At 40.6% G+C, this 26,622-nt stretch overlaps 1 protein-coding gene across 2 annotated transcripts in view; it reads right to left on the reverse strand.

Moving 5' to 3' along the window:
* dscaml1 (Down syndrome cell adhesion molecule like 1) overlaps nucleotides 1–26,622 on the reverse strand; it is a 314,329-nt gene that overhangs the window by 90,758 nt on the left and 196,949 nt on the right. For both annotated transcript variants that reach the window (XM_072915009.1, XM_061972936.2), the window contains exons 8-12: nucleotides 10,719–10,861; nucleotides 10,120–10,249; nucleotides 6,639–6,917; nucleotides 1,188–1,316; nucleotides 898–1,077 (exon numbers count right to left, since the gene is read on the reverse strand). In XM_072915009.1, the coding sequence (XP_072771110.1) occupies nucleotides 898–1,077; nucleotides 1,188–1,316; nucleotides 6,639–6,917; nucleotides 10,120–10,249; nucleotides 10,719–10,861 (861 nt within the window). The remainder of the gene's footprint in view (nucleotides 1–897; nucleotides 1,078–1,187; nucleotides 1,317–6,638; nucleotides 6,918–10,119; nucleotides 10,250–10,718; nucleotides 10,862–26,622) is intronic.

Raw genomic sequence — 26,622 nt, forward strand, 5'->3', positions numbered from 1 at the left:
ACTCTACCAACTTCGCCACACCGTTACATTTTAAAGCATTTATCAGCCGATATTATCGGCAGTCCGATATCATCGGACATCTTTATTTGTTAGTGAAGTGAATTATATTTATATAGCGGTTTTCTCTAGTGACTCAAAGCGCTTTTACATAGTGAAACCCAATATCTAAGTTACATTTAAACCAGTGTGGGTGGCACTGGGAGCAGGTGGGTAAAGTGTCTTGCCCAAGGACACAATGGCAGTGACTAGGATGGCGGAAGCGGGGATCGAACTTGGAACCGTCAAGTTTCTGGCACGGCCACTCTACTCTACTATACCGCCCGGTTGTTGGATTTTAAGATTTTTTTTTTTTTACTGTCATTTAAATATGGAAGTTATAAAAAATGACGTCATTAATTGTTAGATAAAATCATTATAGCCGTGAAAGTTTCCGATATCACATTTTAAAGTATTTATCGGCCGATAATATCGGCAGTCCGATATTATCGGATATCTCTAATTATTACCTACAAGACCACTGTAACCAGCCTGGTCCAGCCCTTTCTACCGTTCCACACGGGGCTCGAACCGGGATCCTTTAAATGAAATTTGAGAGCGCTAGGCTTCGAGGTAAGCCTGGCCTCCGTTACACTACCATAAATCATAAAAAGGTTATAGCTCGATTAAATTACACGCCACCTTTGTACAGCACGTCCTACTTACTTATGTTCTATGAGGAAAAAAACCTTCATTCACTTTTATTTTCAATCACTGCAGCCAAAGCCTGGTTTGATTTAGGAAATGTATTTAAAATGATTGGAGATAGGGGAGAGTTTCTCGCCCCATGAGTGACCTATAAACTATTCTTCTCTGTGTAATTGAATGATATCACTACTTGGAATTGGAGGTTATACTCACTCTTAACAGTGAGCACCATGCTCTTGCTGATGTCGGAGCCCACCCCGTTGGATGCCTGGCACAGGTAAAAGCCCCGGTCCTCCTCCAGGACATGTCGGATGAGCAGCGAGCCATTATTCATGATCTGTATGCGGCCCGTCAGAGGCACGGGGTGGTACTGCTGTGGACTCCCAATACCAGCTGAACCAAAATACAGAGAGATGGAGAAGTGGGTTATTAAAGGAAGATGAAATATACAAAAACACCTGACAGTAAATAATATGCAACTTCTTTGTGGTTATGTACTGTACCTAGTGCACTTTTGGCATGCTTCCACATGACCTTAGGAGGAGGGTACCCATCAACTGAGCAGTTTAAAATCCCCGACCTCCCGTAGATTCCATCCTGGTTGTTGGGCTGCACCACAAAACGAGGAGGCACTGCAAAAATAAATATAGTATATATGTTCAATTCAAAAATAAACCATGGATTTTTGCTTTGTCACATTATGGAATTATAGCCTCGCATTTTGCAAGAGATTTACAAAGTAATAAACACATGCTAATAAATGCTTCTATGATGAAAGTAATGTTCATGTCTGTTTGATGATCATCAACACTTTTCATTAGGTGAGGCGTGGGCCAAGAAGGACCCCATTCAATTGATGTCTTATGGTGATAAAAGGTGAAAATGTAGGGCTTTACTTTTTGTTAATGAGGTATTTTAAAGGAAATGATGTACTAGGAAGTACAATATCTCTCTGGGCCACATTGCAATGTTCCAACATGATAAAAACCCTAAACATAATTTCCTCTCCTAGTGGTCTTGCTTTAGTAGTACTTCCTGTTGGACTACTTGTGCTGCTGCACCTTCACTTGTCACTACCTAATTGGTACCGACAGACCTGATCAGTCCTCACACGCGTGAAGACCACTTCACTTCCTTTAGAGCAATTTATTACAACGGAGATTCTGCGACGTCACATGTTAAGATATTTGAACGTTTTGTTAATGGTTGGTATAAAAAGAATAGCTTACCGAGAAGTAAAGGAGAACAAGAATATAAAAATGAACAAGTGGCAGATAAAAAAAAAATACTGGAATGCATATCGCCACAATTGCATTTATAAACGCACAAGGGCGCAACTGATTCCCATCCAGTAATTCCCTTTTAAATGTTGATTTTTAAACGGGGCACTTAAAGGGGAACATTATCACCAGACCTATGTAAGCGTCAATATATACCTTGATGTTGCAGAAAAAAGACCATATATTTTTTTAACCGATTTCCGAACTCTAAATGGGTGAATTTTGGCGAAGTAAACGCCTTTCTAATATTCGCTGTCAGAGCGATGACGTCACAAGGTTGCGTCACATCGGGAAGCAATCTGCCATTTTCTCAAACACATTACAAACACTGAGTCAAATCAGCTCTGTTATTTTCCGTTTTTTCGTCTGTTTTCCGTACCTTGGAGACATCATGCCTCGTCGGTGTGTTGTCGGAGGGTGTAACAACACGAACAGGGACGGATTCAAGTTGCACCAGTGGCACAAAGATGCGAAAGTGGCAAGAAATTGGACGTTTGTTCCGCACACTTTACCGACGAAAGCTATGCTACGACAGAGATGGCAAGAATGTGTGGATATCCTGCGACACTCAAAGCAGATGCATTTCCAACGATAAAGTCAAAGAAATCTGCCGCCAGACCCCCATTGAATCTGCCGGAGTGTGTGAGCAATTCGCGGACAAAGGACCTCGGTAGCACGGCAAGCAATGGCGGCAGTTTGTTCCCGCAGACGAGCGAGCTAAACCCCCTATCGACCCTAGCTTCCCTGGCCTGCTGACATCAACTCCAAAACTGGACAGATCAGCTTTCAGGAAAAGAGCGCGGATGAAGGTATGTCTACAGAATATATTAATTGATGAAAATTGGGCTGTCTGCACTCTCAAAGTGCATGTTGTTGCCAAATGTATTTCATATGCTGTAAACCTAGTTCATAGTTGTTAGTTTCCTTTAAAGCCAAACAAACACATACCAATCGTTGGTTAGAAGGCGATCACCAAATTCATCCTCGCTTTCTACCGTGTCGCTGGCTGTCGTGTCGTTTTCGTCGGTTTCGCTTGCATACGGTTCAAACCGATATGGCTCAATAGCTTCAGTTTCTTCTTCAATTTCGTTTTCGCTACCTGCCTCCACACTACAACCATCCGTTTCAATACATGCGTAATCTGTTGAATCGCTTAAGCCGCTGAAATCCGAGTCTGAATCCGAGCTAATGTCGCTATAGCTTGCTGTTCTTTCCGCCATGTTTGTTTGTGTTGGCTTCACTATGTGACGTCACAGGAAAATGGACGGGTGTTTATAACGATGGTTAAAATCAGGCACTTTGAAGCTTTTTATTTTAGGGATATTGCATGATGGGTAAAATTTTTAAAAAATCTTCGAAAAATATAATAAGCCACTGGGAACTGATTTTTAATGGTTTTAACCATTCTGAAATTGTGATAATGTTCCCCTTTAAATAAATAAATTCTGTATTCTTAAATAACGATTGTTTTGTTTTGTATGTAATCTTTTATATGGCATTGTTATTGAAATAAAAATGACAAAAAAGAAACCCACGGTAACAGTGACAGGGTATCTTCCGGTACCGATTGGGTAGTTTCCTGCCAGCACACATGATTTCTATTGGTTGATTAAGTCTATTTAGATTCACTTGTTGCCCTTCACCAGTGCTGGATTATTGTATTGTGTCGCCTTTGCGCTGCTTGCCTTGCTGCCACTGCGCACTCTGCTTGAGCCTGCTGTTTGCTACCTTTTGTTATTTTTCCTAAATTATTTTAACCCTTTTACCTGCACACTGCCGTCTATCTCTGCATTCTGTGGTCACGACAAGCTCAAACATGCACGACGGTGCCACGTATACTGATATTATACTTGGTATCATTACTACTGATATTGGTATCGATCCGCCCGCTTGTGTTTACATTCAAGAGCTCCAGCTTGTGATTAGCATATCCTCCTACGGTGTGTAGTGGAGCCTGTTTAGCTATTTCTCGGTCTCAAGTGAGGCGACAATTATTGACTATTATTAACGCTAGCTTGCTAGTGAGGACGCTACATTGTGTTGAGGACGTGTTTGTTTGTCTGTCGCTGTCAAATTTGCTGAACACAGCTGGAATGTGTCATCAACATGCATTATCACGATATAACGATAGCATTAAAAGCTCTGTTGTCAGCCAGATGTATATTATTTGTATCATATATTGTTTATATCGCGCAACCCGAATGGTTGTGTGCTGAGTGATTTTCAGTGGATAATAAATATACATTGCTTCCGTCAGTCTACCCATGGGCAGCTGTGGCTACAAAAGTAGCTTACCACCACCAGGTGTTAATTAATGATGGGTTACCACTTATCTGTGAGCGCTTTGAGTATCTAATAATAGAAAAGCGCGATATAAAATCTAATCCATTATTATTATTATTATTACAAGCTGCACACAGACCACTTTAAAATATATCCTGTAGGGCAGGGGTCCCCAAACTACAGCCCGCGGGCCAGATACGGCCCGCCAGCGTCTTAAATCCGGCTTGAGTAAAAAATAAATAAATGCAATTATTTTATTTTTTAATAATAATTTTTTTACATATTTTTTGAATCTGTCCTTTCTCGCCCATCCATCAATCAATTTTCTACTGCTTGTTACTGGGTCTGCTAGCCGCCCAGGCAAATCATATTGTCTAAAAATGCCTTTTCCTATCGATAACGTGACGTCATCACGCTGGCGCCACAACGTCGGGCGAGAGCGCAGCAAGTGTGCGCTCTTTCAGTCAATTAGTGCTCGAGGAAAAAAATGACGAAATCGCTGGGGAAAAGTAAGATAGACTCAGAGTGTAGAGTTTTTAAACCTCAGTGGACTTATGACTTTTTTTTGTTCAATGTAAGGAAAATGCAGTTTGTCTAATCTGCAATGAGACAGATTATATATATATTTATACATATACTGTATATATATATATATAATATATATATATATATATATATATATATATATATATATATATATATATATTTATACATATACATATATATATATACCTATATATATACCTATTTATATATATATATATATATATATATACCTATATATATATATATATATTTATATTTATACATACATACACACACACATATATATATATATATATATATATATATACCTATTTATATATATATATATATATATATATATATATATATATATATATATATATATATATATACATATATTTATATATATATATTTACAGTACAGGCCAAAAGTTCGGACACACCTTCTCATTCAATGTGGTTTCTTTATTTTCATGACTATTTACATTGTAGATTGTCACTGAAGCCATCAAAACTATGAAAGAACACATGTGGAGTTATGCACTTAACAAAAAAAGGAAGAAATAACTGAAAACATGTTTTATATTCTAGTTTCTTCAAAATAGCCACCCTTTGCTCTGGTTACTTTTTCGCACACTCTTGGCATTCTCTTGACGAGCTTCAAGAGGTAGTCCCCTGAAATGATTTTCACTTCACAGGTGTGCTTGAAGCTCATGGAGAGAATGCCAAGAGTGTGCAAAGTAGTAATCAGAGCAAAGGGTGGCTATTTTCAAGAAACTAGAATATACAACATGTTTTCAGTTATTTCTTCCTTTTTTTTGTTAAGTACATAACTCCACATGTGTTCATTCATAGTTTTGATGGCTTCAGTGACAATCTACAATGTAAATAGTCATGAAAATAAAGAAAATGCAGTGAATGAGGAGAAGGTGTGCCCAAATTTTTGGCCTGTACTGTATATATATATATATATATATATATATATATATATATATATATATATATATATATATATATATATATATATATATATGTAGCCCAGCCCCTGGCCACATTTTTTTAACCTAATGCGGCCCCCGGGTCAAAAAGTTTGGGGACCCCTGCGGTAAGGGATTCACATTCACATTCACAAATTGTTGCCTGATCTTTTGGCAACGATTAGATCCGATTCTGATTCGATTCCGGGGGTGACGATTTGAATCAGAATCAATTGTCAATTCAACACGATTCTAGATTCAAACCAATTTTTGCAATGTATTAATTGGTATAACAAATATAATGACACTTTTTCAAAACAGGTTACATATTAGAACAGGGGTGTCAAACTTGTTTTCAATGAGGGCCACATCGCAGTTCTGTTTGCCTTCAGAGGGCCGCATTTAACAATGAGTAATATATGAATATACATGTATATATATATATAATACATTAACAATATATTTTTTTTACATGAGCTACAAAAAAAATCTTGAAATTTTACTTTAAAAACTGGCAGATTTTTTTTTTATAGCATATAAACAAATTGAATGAATGGAATGGGACGGAAAAACAATAGCACTGTTTTTAGCAGTAAAATTCACGCAACAGAGCTGCAAATTCCGTTTACGGCACATAGTAATGTCGTAATTCAGCTCTGAGTGTGACACTTAAGATTCAGTCCTACACTTCGCTGAAAGTGTGAGTAAGACGCTTGATAACTAACTTTTAAGTGCAGCTTTCAGCGAAGAATTTCTTTACTCATAAGTCAACTCTTAGCAGACTTCTTAGGAGTAATTCTAAGACGCTTGATAAATACGGCCCCTGGTCTTTATTCATTTGAATTCCCGTTATGTAGTTATGACTCCTTCATGGCTGCATCTTCCTCACCTGTGACTGTGAGCTGCCTCTCAGTGCTCACAGTGGCGGCGTCGTTGCTGGCGATGCAGGTGTAGTTGCCGTTGTGCTTGAGCGACACCTTGGAGATTTGCAGGGAGCTCATGAACTCCTTGGTGTCTATGGTGATGCCCGACGAAGGCACGATCTCCTGGCCGTCCTTGCGCCACGTGATGCGTATGGGCATGTCGCCGGACGCCACCACGCAGGCGATGTACATCAGCTTACCGATGGAGGTCGGCGGGAAGTCGAACGGTTGGATCAGCGGAGGAACTGGGGGGGTAAAAATGATAAAAGTGATGGCAGTAATGATGAAAATAGAGCGGTGGTAAAGACAATGCAAGGACAGGCAAGAGGGTGAAATATAGGGTAGGAGAGTTAGAGAAGTGGAAATAAAGGGAAGACAGTCAAACAGTTTGATGGTTGTTTAAATGAGCAGGGTGAGTAAAAGGTGAAGACAGAGATTCAAAGTCAGATATCAATAAGTTAAGGATAGAGTAAAGAGAGGATGTGAAGACAGTACAACGGGAGAGAGGAGACATGCCGATTTGAAGATGTGAGGGCATTGAAAGGACACAAGGTGGAGAGTCAGCCGTGTGAGAAAACAGCAAAGCAAGGAGAGAAAAACAACAAAAACAACATTTCACGACCAAACAAAGTAAAGCCAAACCATTTCAACTGGCCTATCTTGCCCACGAGCCGTTACGCCCGTGCCCCCCCCCCCCCCGCCAACCTCGCCACTCCAACCGGCCCTGCCGTGATGAGGCCAGCCCATAATAGCTGCTCTAATTAGAGCCCCATCCGCAGGGGGAGAATGTTGTTGCCATGGAGACCCATGGAGGTGATTTAGAGTTGGGGAGGGTGGTGGTGATGGTGGGGGTTACAGCTGAGACATCTGGGGGGATTTAATCTGGACCTCATTAAAATTCATCTAATTAAATCAGAGACATGACGAGCACACATTGACACGCGCCAACCGCGCCCAGACCAGACGCACAATGCGCGTTTATTTCGAAGTGAGGAAAGACATCGGCTGCACGTGTAGTGTACGGCGAAAAATCCCCCCGCAGTCCCGTTCAATAGTACTCGGGATCTGTGTAATTGCTGGTTGCAAGAGTGTAATACAGGCCACTCCGCCCCTTAATCAGGGGTCATTAGGGACAACGCACACATCTTTATCCTCCTGCTTTACTTACAAGCTTTGCAATCGTTTGTTATTCTCTTAGGCTGCGTTCACACTTGTAGTTCCGATCTGCGGTCCGGACCCAAAAATAAAAAAATTTACTATTAAGGTGTTTTCTTTTATCTTAGAAACATCGTAATATTGTTCCCAATGTTATCATTCAAAGGTGCAGAGGTCCTCTTTCATGCTTTTATCACATCTCAGGTTGATTATTGTAATAACGTCCGATCAAGTCTGCTTAAAAACAGTGCGCATTTAACTGAAGCCGGGGAAATATGATCCGTCATCCTTGTGATAGCCTCCCTTCCAGGGGTATGATTTACGGGAGCGACATGGGGAACACGAGCACTTTTTTCAAAAAGCACTTTTGACCATTGTTGCGTCCGACTAGTCTTCCTCTGAGGGAATAAAAGTGTTAGAAAATGTTAGGTCTGTATTCTGTAGATCAAACTCAGATCTATCTGTTGATTATACATTTTTATTATTTTCTGCGTGTTGTGTGCCCTTTTAGATTTAGATTTTTTGGATTTTAAGCAATTGGAGCCTTGAGTAGGTCAATAATTACTAACATTGATTTTGATTCATTTTTATTTTTTAAACAATGACAGTTTCTTTTTTTAAAGTCCCAATAGAATTATTGGGGATCCACATAGGCCACATTCATAAAAGTGTTAAAAACACTAGGTCTCTAGATCAGTGGTTCTTAACCTTGTTGGAGGTACCGAACCCCACCAGTTTCATATGCGCATTCACCGAACCCTTCTTTAGTGAAAAATAAAATGATGGGTTTTTTTCAAATTCAAGACAAAGCTATATGTTTTTGGTGACACTTTAGTATGGGGAACATATTCTAAGTAACAAAGACTTAATTTAGAGTTATTTGGTTAGGGTTAGAGGGTGAGGGCCAGGGTTATAGGGTTAGGGTTATAATAAGGCCATGCCGAATAAGGCATTAATAAGTACTTAATAATGACTAGTTAAGAGCCAATATGTTACTAATTTGCTTAACTAATTAATGGTGAATAGGTTCCCCATACTAAAGTGTAACCATGTTTTTTTACTGGTGCACAAAATGAACCGTGCATGAACATCACCTTGTTCAAAGAACAAAACCAACAAAGTGCATAAACTCACAACAAAGGTTCTTAACCTGGGTTCGATCGAACCCAGGTTAAGAACCACTGCTCTAGATCAACCTCAGATCTATCCGTTGATTATACACTTGTATTATTTTCTGTGTGTTTTATGCCCTTTTAGTCAAATAAAACTGTTTTTGTATGGCAAACACAAAATATGCAATAGTTCCCCCCCCAAAAATATTGCAAAGTAGATTGGAACCTTGAGTAGGTCAATAATTCCTAACATTGATTTTGATTCATTATTATTTATTTGAGCAATGACTGCAAAGAAAAAAAAAACAGCCTGCATGGCAGCTTTTTGTTAATAGAGTCAACATTGCAACGTGTTCTAGTTACATAGCACCTGTTTGCTCTTTCAATACACTTTTTTATGTTTCTTTTAAATAGTATTTTTTGGAATGCATGCAGGCCGTGAAAAAATTAAGCTTAAGCCGACCCCACCTACTCAGTGGCCTCGTGGTTAGAGTGTCCGCCCTGAGATCGGTAAGTTGTGAGTTCAAACCCCGGCCGAGTCATACCAAAGACTAAATAAATGGGACCCAATACCTCCCTGCTTGGCACTCAGCATCAAGGGTTGGAATTGGGGGTTAAATCACCAAAAATTATTTCCGAGCACGGCCACCGCTGCTGCTCACTGCTCCCCTCACCTCCCAGGGGGGTGAACAAGGGGATGGGTCAAATGCAGAGAATAATTTCACCACACCTAGTGTGTGTGTGACTATCAGTGGTACTTTAACTTAACTTTAATTGATTTGCTCTGCTGTTTATTGTGATTGGCCGTGTGAGTTCCTCTGTCGGTTGTTTACATGTTTTATTGGTTTTTTTGGACAATATTATGTTAGCAAAGGACGCAAAGCACAAAGCTTTGTTAAACTAAATAATTCTACTTTAGCCTAACACCAACCTTGGAATTTTGACATTACCTAAATAGTTCATTATTTGCCAATAATGAAGGGAAATGATCCTTCACAGGCCTTGTCCACATGCCACTATGAGTGTTTCATTTCCACTATATGCTGTGTAGAGTAGATCTAATTGGAGTCCGACAAAACCCTTGTGGGAACAGGATCAATACAACTGAACACGTGTTAATTTGCTGGAGAGATTTACGAGTGTTTAACGGAGGTAAGTTCATTCCAACGTCGTGACTCACCTTTGACGGTGACATAAACAGTCTGCTTGATGAAGAGCTGAGGTTGTATGAGCACGCTGCAGATGTACGCCCCCTCGTCCATCCCCTTCTGGACGTCGGTGAGCTTCAGGGTGCCGTTTTCGAACACCACCTCCAAAAGACATTACCACACACACACGGCTGACACTCGCGTTGCAGGTCATTTAAGGTAAGTTAAAGGGAGATAAACGACTACCAAAGAGAAAATATCCTATTTTTTGTTACCACCATTAATCTCAACTACTCGACTATTTTTGTTATATTTGCATACATTTATCGTCCATTAATCACCATCTCAAAATGACTAAATTACAATGTAAAATACCATATAAAAAGGCAAAAGGAAAGCCTCCAAATATCATTACCGTATTTTTCGGAGTATAAGTCGCACCGGAGTATAAGACGCACCTGCCGAAAATGCATAATAAAAAAGGAAAAAAACATATATAAGTCGCACTGGAGCCCGGCCAAACTATGAAAAAAACTGCGACTTATAGTCCGAAAAATACGGTAATTACAGAATTAATGTTTAATTTTGCCTGATCTAGTAGTACCGTTACATTTAAAGGATGACATTTTACCTGACGATGATTGTCAGGCAGCAGAAGTCCTTCCTTGTACCAGTTGATGGAATAATACGGGTAGCCGATCACCCGGCAATTTACAAAAGAGCTCCGTCCTGCCACCGCTGTGATGTTTTTCATCGGCCGAATCCTCGGATTACCTGTTGGACACAACGAAGAGAAGGGCGGGGGGATAGAGCGAGACAGGAAGAAAGAGATTTGACCAAAAGAAGAAGAAGAAGAAGAGAGGGGAGAATACAACGGTTAGTTGATGGCGTCAGGGGCTGGACATGGAATTTTGAAGGGAAGGAATAACAGGGGAGGGGGGTGCAAGATAAGGAGAGAAAGAGAGAAGGTCGAATCTTTGGTGGTCTCGGTGTCAGAAAAGTGGCGTTCATTGTGCACCTGCACTGCAAAAACTGAAATCTAAGTAAGATTAAATATCTCAAATAAGGGTGATATTTGCTTATTTTCTGTCTGAAGATAATTCTTCTCACTAAGCAGATTTTATGTTAGAGTGTTTTACTTGTTTTAAGTGTTTTGGTCCTAAATGATCTCAGTAAGATATTACAGCTTGTTGCTGAGATTTGATGACCTATATTGAGTAAAACATGCTTGAAACTAGAATATCAACTGTTGCAAAGCTGTGTCATCAACAAACTGCTTTTTTAAAGTAATAATTTCTTATTTCAAGCATGAAAAAAAAATCATGACTTTGACACAATTGTGTCTCATATAAAAACAGATAAGACTTAGACTTAGACTTCCTTTTTATTGTCATTCAAATTTGAACTTTACAGCACAGATAAGAACGAAATTTCGTTACATAAGCTCATTGTAGTGCAGGATAAAAAAGCAATACGGTGCATATATAAATAAATAAATATATATAAATAATACATAAATATATATATAAGATAAATAAATATATATAAATAAATAAATAGATTACTGTACAGATAAATATATTGCACTTTTTCCACATGCGTCCACGTTAATGGATGTATGTTATATTGTCTTTTTTATTCCAGCGAGTTAATCCATTCAGATGACAGCCAAATGGACTTTGCTGTTTTATTTTCAATGAAACAAGAGAAAATACATACTCATATAGTAGTACACTTGTTATTAGTGAGAATATACTTATTTGAAGGTATTTTTGGGTTCATTGAGGTTAGCTAATTTTACTTGTTTTGGAAAGTCTTGTTGGGCGGTACAGCTCGGTTTGTAGAGCGGCCGTGCCAGCAACTTGAGGGTTGCAGGTTCGATCCCCGCTTCCGCCATCCTAGTCACTGCCGTTGTGTCCTTGGGCAAGACACTTTACCCACCTGCTCCCAGTGCCACGCACACTGGTTTAAATATAACTTAGATATTGGGTTTCACTATGTAAAGCGCTTTGAGTCACTAGAGAAAAGCACCATATAAATATAATTCACTTCACTTGTTCTATTGGCAGATCATTTTACTTACCGTATTTTTCGGACTATAAGTCGCAGTTTTTTTCATAGTTTGGCCGGGGGTGCGACTTATACTCAGGAGCGACTTATGTGTGAAATTATTAACACATTACCGTAAAATATCAAATAATATTATTTAGCTCATTCACGTAACAAACTAGACGTATAAGATTTCATGGGATTTAGCAATTAGGAGTGACAGATTGTTTGGTAAACGTAGAGCATGTTCTATATGTTATAGTTATTTGAATGACTCTTACCATTATATGTTACGTTAACATACCAGGCACGTTCTCAGTTGGTTATTTATGCGTCATATAACGTACACTTATTCAGCCTGTTGTTCACTATTCTTTATTTATTTTAAATTGCCTTTCAAATGTCTAATCTTGGTGTCGGGTTTTATCAAATAAATTTCCCCCAAAAATGCGACTTATACTCCAGTGCGACTTGTATATGTTTTTTTCCTTCTTTATTATGCATTTTCGGCCGGTGTGACGTATACTCCGAAAAATACGGTAGTTCAAATAAAATACCCCCAATTTATTTATTTTTATTCTTGTTTTTGAACACTGACTTTTTGCAGTGTGCGGACGGTCACTGAGAGTCGCAGGTCAAGTATTTTGCAACCCACTCCCAGGTGATTATTTGGGTGTTATTTCATGTCTAAAGGGCTCCCATAATGTTAAACATTGTATTTAGAAAGCCATAAACCGGGTTTTATGCTCCAGCTATGAAAATACTTTTGTAATTAATACAAACTGGAAGGTCAAAAGCAAGCCTTTTCTGTTAAAGTGCAGCTAACAAGTGAGGGAGATAACAGATTGTTATATTTGATATGATGTGGTCCTGATGGCTTCATCGGGCCAAGATCTTCAGCTCTCACTGGAACGGTTCGCAGCAGAGTGTGAAGCGACTGGGATAAGAATCAGCACTTCCAAGTCCGAGTCCATGGTTCTTGCCCGGGGAAAAGGTGGAGTGCCATCTCCGGGTTGGGGAGGAGATCTTGCTCCAAGTGGAGGAGTTCAAGTACCTCGGAGTCTTGTTCACGAGTGAGGGAAGAGTGGATCGTGAGATCGACAGGCGGATCGGTGCGGCGTCTTCAGTAATGCGGACACTGTATCGATCCGTTGTGGTGAAGAAGGAGCTGAGCCGGAAGGCAAAGCTCTCAATTTACCGGTCGATCTACGTTCCCATCCTCACCTATGGTCATGAGCTTTGGGTTATGACCGAAAGGACAAGATCATGGGTACAAGCGGCCGAAATGAGTTTCCTCCGCCGGGTGGCGGGGCTCTCCCTTAGAGATAGGGTGAGAAGCTCTGTCATCATAGGGAAGGAACTCAAAGTAAAGCCGCTGCTCCTCCACATCGAGAGAAGCCAGATGAGGTAGTTTGGGCATCTGGTCAGGATGCCATCTGAACGCCTCCCTAGGGAGGAGGCCACGGGGAAAACCCAGGACACGTTGGGAAGACTATGTCCCGGGAGGAGCTGGACAAAGTGGTTGGGGAGAGGGAAGTCTGGGCTTCTCTGCTTAGGCTGCTGCCCCCACGACCCGACCTTGGATAATATTTGGTGCTTCTCAACAGGCTCAAACTCCATTTGACTGAGGGCTGCTGCAGGTAGAGTTGGGGTGATGCACAAAGTTTTACTTCAGATACACGTTTTACTCATGTGACTAAATGTATTGACTACTTCAAACAGCAGCTATAGTGACCCCAATATTTGGTAGGCCTTAATGTTATTTTTCTACAATTAAAACACATTCTTGTGGGCTACATAACATGTAATGGTGGCTCTTTGGTCAAAATGTACAGATTATGTTTTACAGACCATCTTCAAGCCGCTTACTGACTGTCTCTTCTGAATGCGACGTTTTGTGGGCGGTCTTATTTACACTGTATTGCCAAAAGTATTTGGCCACCCGTCCAAATGATCAGAATCAGGTGTCCTAATCACTTGGCCCGGCCACAGGTGGATAAAATCAAGCACTTAGGCATGGAGACTGTTTATACAAACATTTGTTAATGAATGGCCGCTCTCAGGAGCTCAGTGATTTCCAGCGTGGAACTGTCATAGGATGCCACCTGTGCAACAAATCCAGTCGTGAAATTTCCTAGCTCTAAATATTCCAAAGTCAACTGTCGGCTTTATTATAAGAAAATGGAAGAGTTTGGGAACAACAGCAACTCAGCCACGAAGTGGTAGGCCACGTAAACTGACAGAGAGGTCAGCAGATGCTGAAGCGCATAGTGCAAAGACTTTCAGCACAGTCAGTTGCTACAGAGCTCCAAACTTCATGTGACCTTCCAATTAGCCCACGTACAGTACGCAGAGAGTGGGTTTCCATGACCGAGCAGCTGCATCTAAGCCATACATCACCAAGTACAATGCAAAGCGTTGGATGCAGTGGTGTAAAGCATGTCGCCACTGGACTCTAGAGCAGTGGAGACGCCTTCTTTGGAGTGATGAATCACGCTTTTCTATCTGGCAATCTGATGGACGAGTCTGGGTTTGGAAGTTGCCAGGAGAACGCTACATTTTGGACTGCATTGTGCCGAATGTGAAATTTGTTGGAGGAGGATTTATGGTGTTGGGTTGTTTTTCAGGAGCTGGGCTTAGCCCCTTAGTTCCAGTGAAATAAACTTTGAATGCTCCAGGATACCAAAACATTTTGGACAATTCCATGCTCCCAACCTTGTGGGAACAGTTTGGAGCGGGCCCCTTCCTCTTCCAACATGACTGTGCACCACTGCACAAAGCAAGGTCAATAAATACATGGATGACAGAGTCTGGTATGGATGAACCTGACTGGCCTGCACAGAGTCCTGACCTGAACCCGATAGAACACCTTTGGAATGAATTAGAACGGAGACTGAGAGCCAGGCCTTCTCGACCAACATCAGTGTGTGACCTCACCAATGCGCTTTTGGAAGAACTTGTGGACAACCTTCCCAGAAGAGTTGAAGCTGTAATAGCTGCAAAAGGTGGACCGACATTATATTGAACGCTATGGGTTAGGAATGGGATGGCACTTCAAGTTCATATGTGAGTCAAGGCAGGTGGCCAAATACTTTTGGCAATATAGTGTATGTGCCAAAGCAATCCTCTGGCCAAGCCTTCATCGACTGCGTCGTCACCCCATCAGTAGTTTTTAGCACTTCCTTATTGAGTCTACTGACAGATATAATTTTAAATCTCAATGGAGGTGTTTGGATGTTTTTTTAAGGGCTTTATAGGCGGAATAGAGTGGCTGCCATAGGCTCCGTTGTAAGTGGACTTTTGATTGCATTTGTTTACTATTTACAATGCATTAAAAAATACATCTGTCGTCATGTCTTTCAAAATGATTGTGAACGATAGGCAAAATTCCCCCAGAATTGCAGATTACCTTTAATAATTACAACTGAATAAAATTGGCGGACTCGTGCAAAGGTAAACCTCTACCATATATGGAGATAGCTGTTGATGTATCTACCTGTCATGCAAAATATGTCACTCAAGTCTCAAATTTCAAACAGCTGATTTGGAGGAAGGCAAGCTTGTTTTCTAAATATAGGGTTTGATTTCAAACTTTCAAGATGCAGATCTCAAATACACAAAAACAGGCACCAACAGGTAAGAAAAGTTGGCTTTGTCTAATAGGCCCCTTTAAGTTTGTCATGTCTGTGTAATCATGTTTTGTTTTAAGTCATGTTTTGTTTAGTTATAGGACTCTTTAGTTTCTGTCTTTTCACTCCCTTGTCTTGTTTCCATGATTACCCCATTAGTTTCACCTGTTCCACGTTTGGACTCATTGTGCACTCTTGATTGTCACCATAGCAACCCATTAGTTTTCACCTGTCACGTCACGCACCTGTTTCACGTCTTGAGTCACGCACCTGTTTTCGTTAATCATGTCTGTAGTATTTAAGTTCAGTGTTTTTCAGTTTGTCTTTCTGACGACCTCACCACATTTATGCTCTGTCCATTCTTTCCATGTCCATTCCTCAAGCAACTATTTTTGTCCAAGCCAAGTAAGTTTTTGTTCCATGTTTATAGTCTTTTTGGTTTCATAGTTTGTTCTCCGCCATTGTGCGTGTTTTTCGTTTGTACTTTTTTGCTATAGTCTTTTGGTTTCATAGTTTATTCTCCGCCACTGTGCGCGCTTTTCGTTTGTACTTTTTTTGATATATTAATAAATCATGTACCTTCATTCCCGTCTCGCCCGAGCCAACTTTCCGTTGCATCCCGGAAAAGCAAACACCCAAGATCAAGTCATGACAAAGTTATTATAAATGTAAGATTGGCCCAGAAGATGGTCAGAGACACTTCTGCCTGGTTATAAGAAGTTACTCTTTGTGTTGTCATTTTTGTGTTCACATCTTAATTGTATTTAGTGTTCTGTCTAGTAGAATTCAATATTGTCATAGTATATTTAACAATTAGCTGTCCTGGATGCTTGGGCAAAATCACACTAAAATATAAAGTTAAGTAGAGGGCCACAAAATATGGGCCTGCAGGCTCCAAATGGACCGCAGGTTTGAGAACCCTGCTGTAGAGACACAGAATCATAAATACTTTATTATTATAAAAGCATCAATACAAATTAAATTTTTCACAATTTGGGGACCTTTGATGATCATAGTGTTTATGGGAAAGCTTTCCCCAAAAAATTACTCATTTAAGGGGAACTGCACTTTTTTTCAAAATTTGCCCATCGCTCACAATCCTTATGAGATGCATTAGGACAGATGTATTTTATTTAATGCAATCTAACTCGTAAATAAAAGTCCGCTTACAATGGGGTAATGCAGATCCTCTATTACGCCCATAAGGCCCCTCAATATAACCATCCAAAAACTGCCAAGAACACTCCATTTAGATTTCATCACTTGAATACTAACCAAGTATTAGTGATATTGTTATTATAAGCGCTAAGGCAGATAAACTATTTTTAGCTTGTGCTGCTATATTGACATCATCATCTGGGGCATCATGTACAAATCTTGCTTATGCACTAAAACCTGCCGTACGCCCTTTTTCACGGCAAAGTTGGTATGGATCAAAAATGACGTTGACGTGGAAATGCCATAGTTGCAGCGATTATTTTTTCAAATGCTTGTCTGTTTCGGACATGTACATCCATCTTCTTCTTGACTTTCTTTGTTTCTGATGCCCGACCAAATATTTTCTTTTTTCGCCTGTGTGCTGTTTTCTCTGTCGGTTTTTGATGCAGTACCGCATACGTGCAGTGATTTCTCCAGATTCTCTGAAGCTTTTGATGATATTACGGACCGTAGATGGTGAAATCCCTAAATTCCTTGCAATAGCTCGTCGAGAAATGTTGTTGTTAAACTGTTCGACAATTTGCTGATGCATTTGTTGACAAAGTGGTGACCCTCGCCCCATCCTTGTTTGTGAATGACTGAGCATTTCATAGAAGCTGCTTTTATACCCAATCATGGCACCCACTTGTTCCATATTAGTCAGTTCACCTGTGGGATGTTCCAATTAAGTGTTTGATGAGCATTCCCCAACTTTCTCAGTCTTTTTTGCCACTTGTGCCAGCTTTTTTGAAACATGTTGCAGGCATCAAATTCCAAATGAGCTAATATTTGCAAACAATAACAACGTTTACCAGTTCGAACGTTAAGTATCTTGTCTTTGCAGTGCATTCAATTGAATATAGGTTGAAAAGGATTTGCAATTTATTGTATTATGTTTTTATTTACGATTTACACAACGTGCCAACTTCACTGATTTTGGGTTTTGTAGTAGGAAAGCCCCGCAACTCTCTATACATGAGGCCCCTGGTGAGATGTTTTCTTGCCTTGGAGTTAGTGAACGTTTACTTTAGGTTGTATATAATGCCTTGATAGTAGAAGAATGAACATAATTCGACAAGTTGGTCAACTGTGACATCTACCTTAGACCCGGAAATGGCGAGAAAGACACAAAAAGACACATATTTAATCTAAATGGGAATATATCAACATCCCATCAGTTGGCATCCCAGTGACAGCAGACATTGTACAGTAAGTAATGTTTTATTATGTTTGTTGGCTCTCATGTAGTCTTCAGTGAGTAATAATCAGTGATGTTGTCGAAGGAAAAAGCGAACATCGTGATACATTTGTAAAATGAATGCGCCGTTGTATGCCTAAAAAATGCAAAATATGTAAATATTACAAACCCCAAAACCGGTGAAGTTGGCACGTTGTGTAAATTGTAAATAAAAACAGAATACAATGATTTGGAAATCCTTTTCAACGTATATTCAATTGAATGAACTGCAAAGACAAGATACTTAACATTCAAACTGGAAAATGTTATTTTTTGCAAATATTAGCTCATTTGGAATTTGATGCCTGCAACATGTTTAAAAAAAGCTAGCACAAGTAGGAAAAAAAGACTGAAAAGTTGAAGAATACTCATCAAACACTTATTTGGAACATCCCACAGGTGAACAGGCTAATTGGGAACAGGTGGGTGCCATGATTGGATATAAAAGCATCTTCCATGAAATGCTCAGTCATTCACAAACAAGGATGGGGTGAGGGTCACCACTTTGTGAGCAAATGCGTGAGCAAATTGTTGAACAGTGAGAACAACATTTCTCAACCAGCTATTGCAAGGAATTTAGGGATTTCACCATCTACGGTCCGTAATATCATCAAAAGATTCAGACAATATCTGGAGAAATCACTGCACGTAACATTGAATGCCCGTGACTTTCGATCCCTCAGGCGGTACTGCATCAAAAACCGACATCTGTGTGTAAAGGATATCACCACATGGGCTCAGGAACACTTCCGAAAACCACTGTCAGTAACTACAGTTTGTCGCTGTAAGTGCAAGTTAATACTCTCATATGCAAAGCGAAAGCGATTTATCAACAACACCCAGAAACGCCGCCGGCTTCGCTGGGCCCGAGCTCATCTAAGATGGACTGATACAAAGTGGAAAAGTGTTCTGTGGTCTGACGAGTCCACATTTCAAATTGTTTTTGGAAACTGTGGACGTCCTGTCCTCCGGAACAAAGAGGAAAAGAACTATCTGAATTTGTTATAGGCGCAAAGTTCAAAAGCCAGCATCTGTGATGGTATGGGGGTGTATTAGTGCCCAAGGCATGGGTAACTTACACATCTGTGAAGGCACCATTAATGCTGAAAGGTACATACAGGCTTTGGAGCAACATATGTTGCCATCCAAGCAACATTATCATGGACGCTCCTGCTTATTTCAGCAAGACAATGCCAAGCCACATTCTGCACGTGTTACAACAGCGTGGCTTCATAGTTAAAGAGTGCGGGTACTAGACTGGCCTGCCTGTAGTCCAGACCTGTCTCCCATTGAAAATGTGTGGCGCATTATGAAGCCTAAAATACCACAACGGAGACCCCCGGACTGTTGAACAATTTAAGCTGTACGTCAAGCAAGAATGGGAAAGAATTCCACCTGAAAAGCTTCAAAAATCGGTCTCCTCAGTTCCCAAACGTTTACTGAGTGTTGTTAAAAGGAAAGGCCATGTAACACAGTGGTGAAAATGCCCCTGTGACAACTTTTTTGCCATGTGTTGCTACCATTAAATTCTAAGTTAATGATTATTTGCAAAAACAAATTAAGTTTCTCAGTTGGAACATTAAATATCTTGTCTTTGCAGTCTATTCTATTGAATATAAGTTGAAAAGGATTTGCAAATCATTGTATTCTGTTTTTATTTACCAATTACACAACGTGCCAACTTCACTGGTTTTGGGTTTTGTATATTATGAACGTGCCCCCGTACTACATAACATATATACTTACAACGTGTATATAAAACCTTGATGGAGGTTTTTTGAATGTATTTTTTTAAGCGCTGAGTAGAGCCAACTTTTGATCGCATTTATTTACTACTTAACATGCAAAAAAAAAAGAAAAAAAGAAAAACTCGTGTTCTTGTCTTACATAAGGATTGTAATTGAAAGCCAAAGGTCGAAAAAAAAAAGTGCAGTTTCCCTTTAATGGCACTATACTTCTTGCATGTACTACAGTTACAAGGTAAAAACAACAACTTCACCACGTGTAAGTCACATCACGCATCAGTCTGTCTAGTCATGTATTGGACAGCATCATATTGTGTCCGTAATCTAATATTGTAGTTGTACAAAAATGTCAGCAGTTTCCTATAAAGCCATAATCTCAGACCGGCTCATGCATGCGGACAATTTGATGGAGACAAAATGTGTTTTGCGTTATTCGAGGACACAAGCAGCTATCATCCTTCACCTCTTGTCTGACCTCCTTCCCGTTCATCTTATACCCATCTCTGTTTTTGTCTCTCCTTTCCACACACACACACACACACACACACACACACACACACACACACACACACACACACACACACACACACACACACACACACACACACACTCCCCCACTCGCTGCCTCTCTTCCCATTGCTCAGCGTGTGCCGCGCTTTGAAGTCACAGCTTTGACGAGCCAAAGATGTATTATTCAGCAGCACCAGTCTCACACACACACAGAAAAACACACAGACAGACACAGTGTGTGCACGTGCATTTCTCCAACAATGGCTGTTGGTCCACAAGCTGAGAGGGATAAGTTGAGTGTATCCCGTTTCTGTAAGTGGGTAAAACACGGCTATACTCCAGGTCCATGCGTCTGTGTCAATTTGTGTTGTCTAGAGGGCTGAAGCTCTCTGGCAATGCTGCTCATTGTCACTGCAGCGTCTCGCAAGAGCGGACTTGTGTGTCACAGCACATTTCACCAAAGGATGGAGGACAGCACGAGAGAGAGAGATGGAGAGAACAGGACACGGTGTCCATCAGGGTCAATCATCATCCTTACAGGGCTGGTTCTGTCACCAGAATTTACCGTCACTTTTTTCCCCCTCATGACATCCACCCACTGTATAACCATCTGTGTATTGCTCCTTTCCCTCATCATCCCCTACAAACTACAAAAAAAAACACACCCCTCAGATTTTTAGCAGCCCCTTTATTTACTTAAGGGATATTACCATGGATAGGCGATTTGGCCTTAATATCTAAATGGTGATGTACAAAACCCAAAACCAGTGAAGTTGGCATGTTGTGTAATTCGTAAATAAAAACAGAATAAAATGATTTGCAAATCCTTTTCAACTTATATACAATAGAATAGACTGCAAAGACAAGATATTTAATGTTCGAACTGAGAAACATAATTTTTTTTGGCAAATAATCGTTAAATTAGAATTTAATGGCAGCAACACATTGCAAAAAAGTTGACACAGGGGCATTTTTACCACTGTGTTACATGGCCTTTCCTTTTAACAACACTTTAACAATGTTTGGGAACGAAGGAGACCAATTTTTGTAACTTTTCAGGTGGAATTCTTTCCCATTCTTGCTTGATGTACAGCTTAAGTTGTTCAACAGTCCGGGGTCTCCGTTGTGGTATTTTAGGCTTCATAATGCGCCACACATTTTCAATGGGAGACAGGTCTGGACTATAGGCAGGCCAGTCTAGTACCCGCAGTCTTTTACTATGAAGCCACATTGGTGTAACACGTGGCTTGGCATTGTCTTGCTGAAATAAGCAGGGGCGTCCATGGTAACATTGCTTGGATGGCAACATATGTTGCTCCAAAACCTGTATGTACCTTTCAGCATTAATGGCGCCTTCACAGACGTGTAAGTTACCCATGTCTTGGGCACTAATACACCCCCATACCATCACAGATGCTGGCTTTTCAACTTTGCGCCTAGAACAATCCGGATGGTTCTTTTCCTCTTTGGTCCGGAGGACACAACGTCCACAGTTTCCAAAAACAATTTGAAATGTGGAGTCGTCAAACCACAGAACACTTTTCCACTTTGTATCAGTCCATCTTAGTTGAGGTCAGGCCCAGCGAAGCCGATGGCGTTTCTGGGTGTTGTTGATAAACGGTTTTCGCCTTGCATAGGAGAGTTTTAACTTGCACTTACAGATGTAGTGACCAACTGTAGTTACTGACAGTGGGTTTCTGAAGTGTTCCTGAGCCCATGTGGTGATATCCTTTACACACTGATGTCGCTTGTTGATGCAGTACAGCCTAAGAGATTGAAAGTCACGGGCTTAGCGGCTTACGTGCAGTGATTTCTCCAGATTCTCTGAACCCTTTGATGATATTACTGACCGTAGATGGTGAAATCCCTAAATTCCTTGCAATAAAAATTGAAAGTTTTTTCTTAAACTGTTCAACAATTTGCTCACGCATTTGTTGACAAAGTGGTGACCCTCGCCCCATCCTTGTTTGTGAATGACTGAGCATTTCATGGAATCTACTTTTATACCCAATCATGGCACCCACCTGTTCCCAATTTGCTTGTTCACCTGTGGGGTGTTCCAAATAAGTGTTTGATGAGCATTCCTCAACTTTATCAGTATTTATTGCCACCTTTCCCAACTTCTTTGTCACATGTTGCTGGCATCAAATTCTAAATTTAATGATTATTTGCAAAAAAAAAAATGTTTATCAGTTTGAACATCAAATATGTTGTCTTTGTAGCATATTCAACTGAATTTGGGTTGAAAATGATTTGCAAATCATTGTATTCCGTTTATATTTACATCTAACACAATTTCCCAACTCATATGGAAACGGGGTTTGTAGTATCTCCAGCCGTGTCCATGTGGTGACATAAATTACGGTATTTTGAGAGGGGAAGTCGAACTAAGTACGACCGCCACTGCAACCATATACAGTACTGATACTATTTTTGGTATCGTTACTCTCAATATTTATATATTTGCTGACATTCAAGAGCTCTAGCTTGCGATTAACCATTGGCATATTAGTAACTTACTTTATTAGTAACTTAGTTTATTATTTCTTCGGTCAGTGGTCAACAAAATAAACAAACCGTTGTACATTCATAAATTGAAAATGTTGCAGACCGAAAGGGTTTAGGCTGAAGTTGAACACTTATTGCGCCTAACCCTATAAACAATGTCAAATACAAGATGAGCTTCCAAAAATTATGAAATTTCCTTTCCACAGCATATTATAAATACACCTTGTATTTGATGAGAGTGCGGAAATATGACCACATCACCCCTATTCTCAAACCCCTTCACTGGCTTGCTGTTCCACTCAGGATTGAATTCAAGGTCTCCCTGCTAACCCGCCAGTGCCTCCATGGAAATGCCCCCCTCTACCTCAAAGAACTACTCACCCCCAAATCCTCCACACGACACCTCCGCTCCGGACAGTAACCTCCTCCAACCTCCGAGGACAAAGCTACGAACAATGGGGGACCGGGCTTTCTGCTCTGCCGCTCCCAGTCTGTGGAACGCTCTCCCTGACCACCTGAGGGCACCACAGACTGTGGATGCTTTTAAAAAAGGCTTAAAAGCCCTTCTTTTTAAAAAAAAAGCCTTTTTTTAGATGTGTATACTAGCTGTAGCTATTTGGCTGTTCTAGTTTTTATTTTTATTTATTTCTTTATCTTTTTTATTTTTTTTATTTTTTTTAATACACTGTAGCACTTTGAGATTGTTTACTCAATATAAAGTGCTTTTTTTACAAATAAAATCTATTATTATTATTATTATTATTGTACACAACATAAACACTGTTCAATTATATACACAGTAAAGACATGTAAAATATCCTTGTACACGTGTTCGTTAAACCTTTGTACCATATGCTTCTACAGTGTGTGGTGTAGCATGTTTAGCTATTCATCGTCCTCCAGTAATATGATGATGCTGGTGAGATATGTTCGCCGTAGAGGCAGGGATTGGTGACATAGAAGTGACTTTGCACTGTGGACATCAGCCGAATTTTACATTGCATTGATGATGTGTCTCTTTGCTTTGTCGCTGTCAAATTTGTGGGACACAGCTGGAATGTGTCATCACCATTCATTATCACGATATACAACGATAGTATTGAAAATTTTATTGTCGTCTAAATTTATATAATGTATATTGTGTGTCCCTACCCGGATAATACTATAAAAATTAAAATACTTTAGAGTAGTCACCGTGCAGCTTGGTTAGCAGTATACAGAAATAGCTGGCAACAATAGTGAGTCTAACTCACAGTGAAAATATCCAAATTGTGTCAAAAATGTGAATATTTAGTGTGAGCACAATTGTTATCCAGCACTACCTTCGTCCTTTTGGGCATGGAATTCACTCGAGCTGCAAAGGTTGTTCCTGGAAACTTCTTCCGCTCTTCCATGAAGACATCACTGGTGGGCATTAGACACCATTCTTACACTTAAAAAATGGGTACAGGTATCTCTAAGGTTCATGTCACTCCATCACTTTCAACTTCCAAAGCAAGGCATTTGTCATCTTGGAGGAGTGTTTGGGCTCTTAAACATGTTGGAAAATGACTAAGCTATTCAGTCCTCCTTTTGAAGGGACCACGCGACGCTTCGCAATTTTACAGTACATGTTGGAATGTATGATCAGTGTCAGAGCTTGGTCCACATTGCCGGCAGGAAGTCGGACACGTTTCCAGTGAGGGTTGGACTCCGCCAAGGCTGCCCCTTGTCACAGATTCTGTTCATAACTTTTATGGACAGAATTTCTAGGCGCAGTCAAGGCGTTGAGGGGATCCGGTTTGGTGTCTGCAGGATTACCGTATTTTTCGGACTATAAGTCACAGTTTTTTTCATAGTTTGGCCAGGGGTGCGACTTATACTCAGGAGCGACTTATGTGTGAAATTATTTACACATTACCGTAAAATATCAAATAATATTATTTAGCTCATTCACGTAAGAGACTAGACGTATAAGATTTCATGGGATTTAGCGATTAGGAGTGACAGATTGTTTGGTAAACGTATAGCATGTTCTATTTGTTCTAGTTATTTGAATGACTCTTACCATAATATGTTACGTTAACATACCAGGCACGTTCTCAGTTGGTTATTTATGCGTCATATAACGTACACTTATTCAGCCTGTTGTTCACTATTCTTTATTTATTTTAAATTGCCTTTCAAATGTCTATTCTTGGTGTTGGGTTTTATCAAATAAATTTCCCCAAAAAATGCGACTTATACTGCAGTGCGACTTATATATGTTTTTTCCTTCTTTATTATGCATTTTCAGCCGGTGCGACTTATACTCCGGAGCAACTTATACTCCGAAAAATACGGTAGGTCTCTGCTTTTTGCAGATGATGTGCTCCTGATGGCTTCATCTGGCCAGGATCTTCAGCTCTCACTAGATCGGTTTGCCGCTGAGTGTGAAGCGACTGGGATGAGAATCAGCACCTCCAAGTCCGAGTCCATGATTCTTGCCCGGAAAAGGGTGGAGTGCCATCTCCACGTTGCGGAGGAGACCCTGCCCCAAGTGGAGGAGTTCAAGTACCTCGGAGTCTTGTTCACGAGTGAGGGAAGAGTGGATCGTGAGATTGACAGTCGGATCGGTGTGGCGTCTTCAGTAATGCGGACGCTGTATCGATCCGTTGTGGTGAAGAAGGAGCTGAGCCGGAAGGCAAAGCTCTCAATTTACCGGTCGATCTACGTTCCCATCCTCACCTATGGTCATGAGCTTTGGGTTATGACCGAAAGGACAAGATCACGGGTACAAGCGGCCAAAATGAGTTTCCTCCGCCGGGTGGCGGGGCTCTCCCTTAGAGATAGGGTGAGAAGCTCTGCCAGCCGGGGGGAGCTCAAAGTAAAGCCGCTGCTCCTCCACATCGAGAGGAGCCAGATGAGGTGGTTCGGGCATCTGGTCAGGATGCCACCCGAACGCCTCCCTAGGGAGGTGTTTAGGGCACGTCCGACAGGTAGGAGGCCACGGGGAAGACCCAGGACACGTTGGGAAGACTATGTCTCCCGGCTGGCCTGGGAACGCCTCGGGATCCTCCTGGAAGAGCTGGATGAAGTGGCTGGGGAGAGGGAAGTCTGGGCTTCCCCGCTTAGGCTGCTGCCCCCGCGACCCGACCTCGGATAAGCGGAAGAAGATGGATGGATGGATGTTGGAATTCATGGACTCCCTTAATGAACCGCCTCTTACCAATGCTGGTAGCAGTCATGCAGCCCCAGATCCTGACATTACCACCACCGTGCTTGACACTACTATATATGTACTCACTTGTGCAATGATATTGGCTGTTTTGGAATCGTTTTTTAGTGGATAGTAAATCGATACTGCTTTGCAACATGTACACTGACTACTCTAAAGTATATCTAAGTTTTATTTCTGTGGTATTGTCCCTCGAAAGAAATCTGAAAGTGGTTGTTAACAGGAGTGTCCTGATCCAATATTGATACCAATCCGATATTCCTCAGTTTCAGATTGTATTGTCTTGCATCCAAAATGTCCTACATAAGAACTCTGATACAAGCAGTCTTGCAGCAGGTTTACTTTTACAAAGCTCGACAGCCAGTTAACATTTAAATCTCCTCCAATAAGCGCACAAGGTTGGTCTTTTCCTGTATTTTAGTGAAGTCATCAACAAAAGGTAAGCATAGTAATAGGCTACTAGG

The sequence above is a fragment of the Nerophis lumbriciformis genome, linkage group LG17, assembly GCF_033978685.3.
Source record: "Nerophis lumbriciformis linkage group LG17, RoL_Nlum_v2.1, whole genome shotgun sequence".
In the NCBI taxonomy this organism is placed as follows: domain Eukaryota; kingdom Metazoa; phylum Chordata; class Actinopteri; order Syngnathiformes; family Syngnathidae; genus Nerophis; species Nerophis lumbriciformis.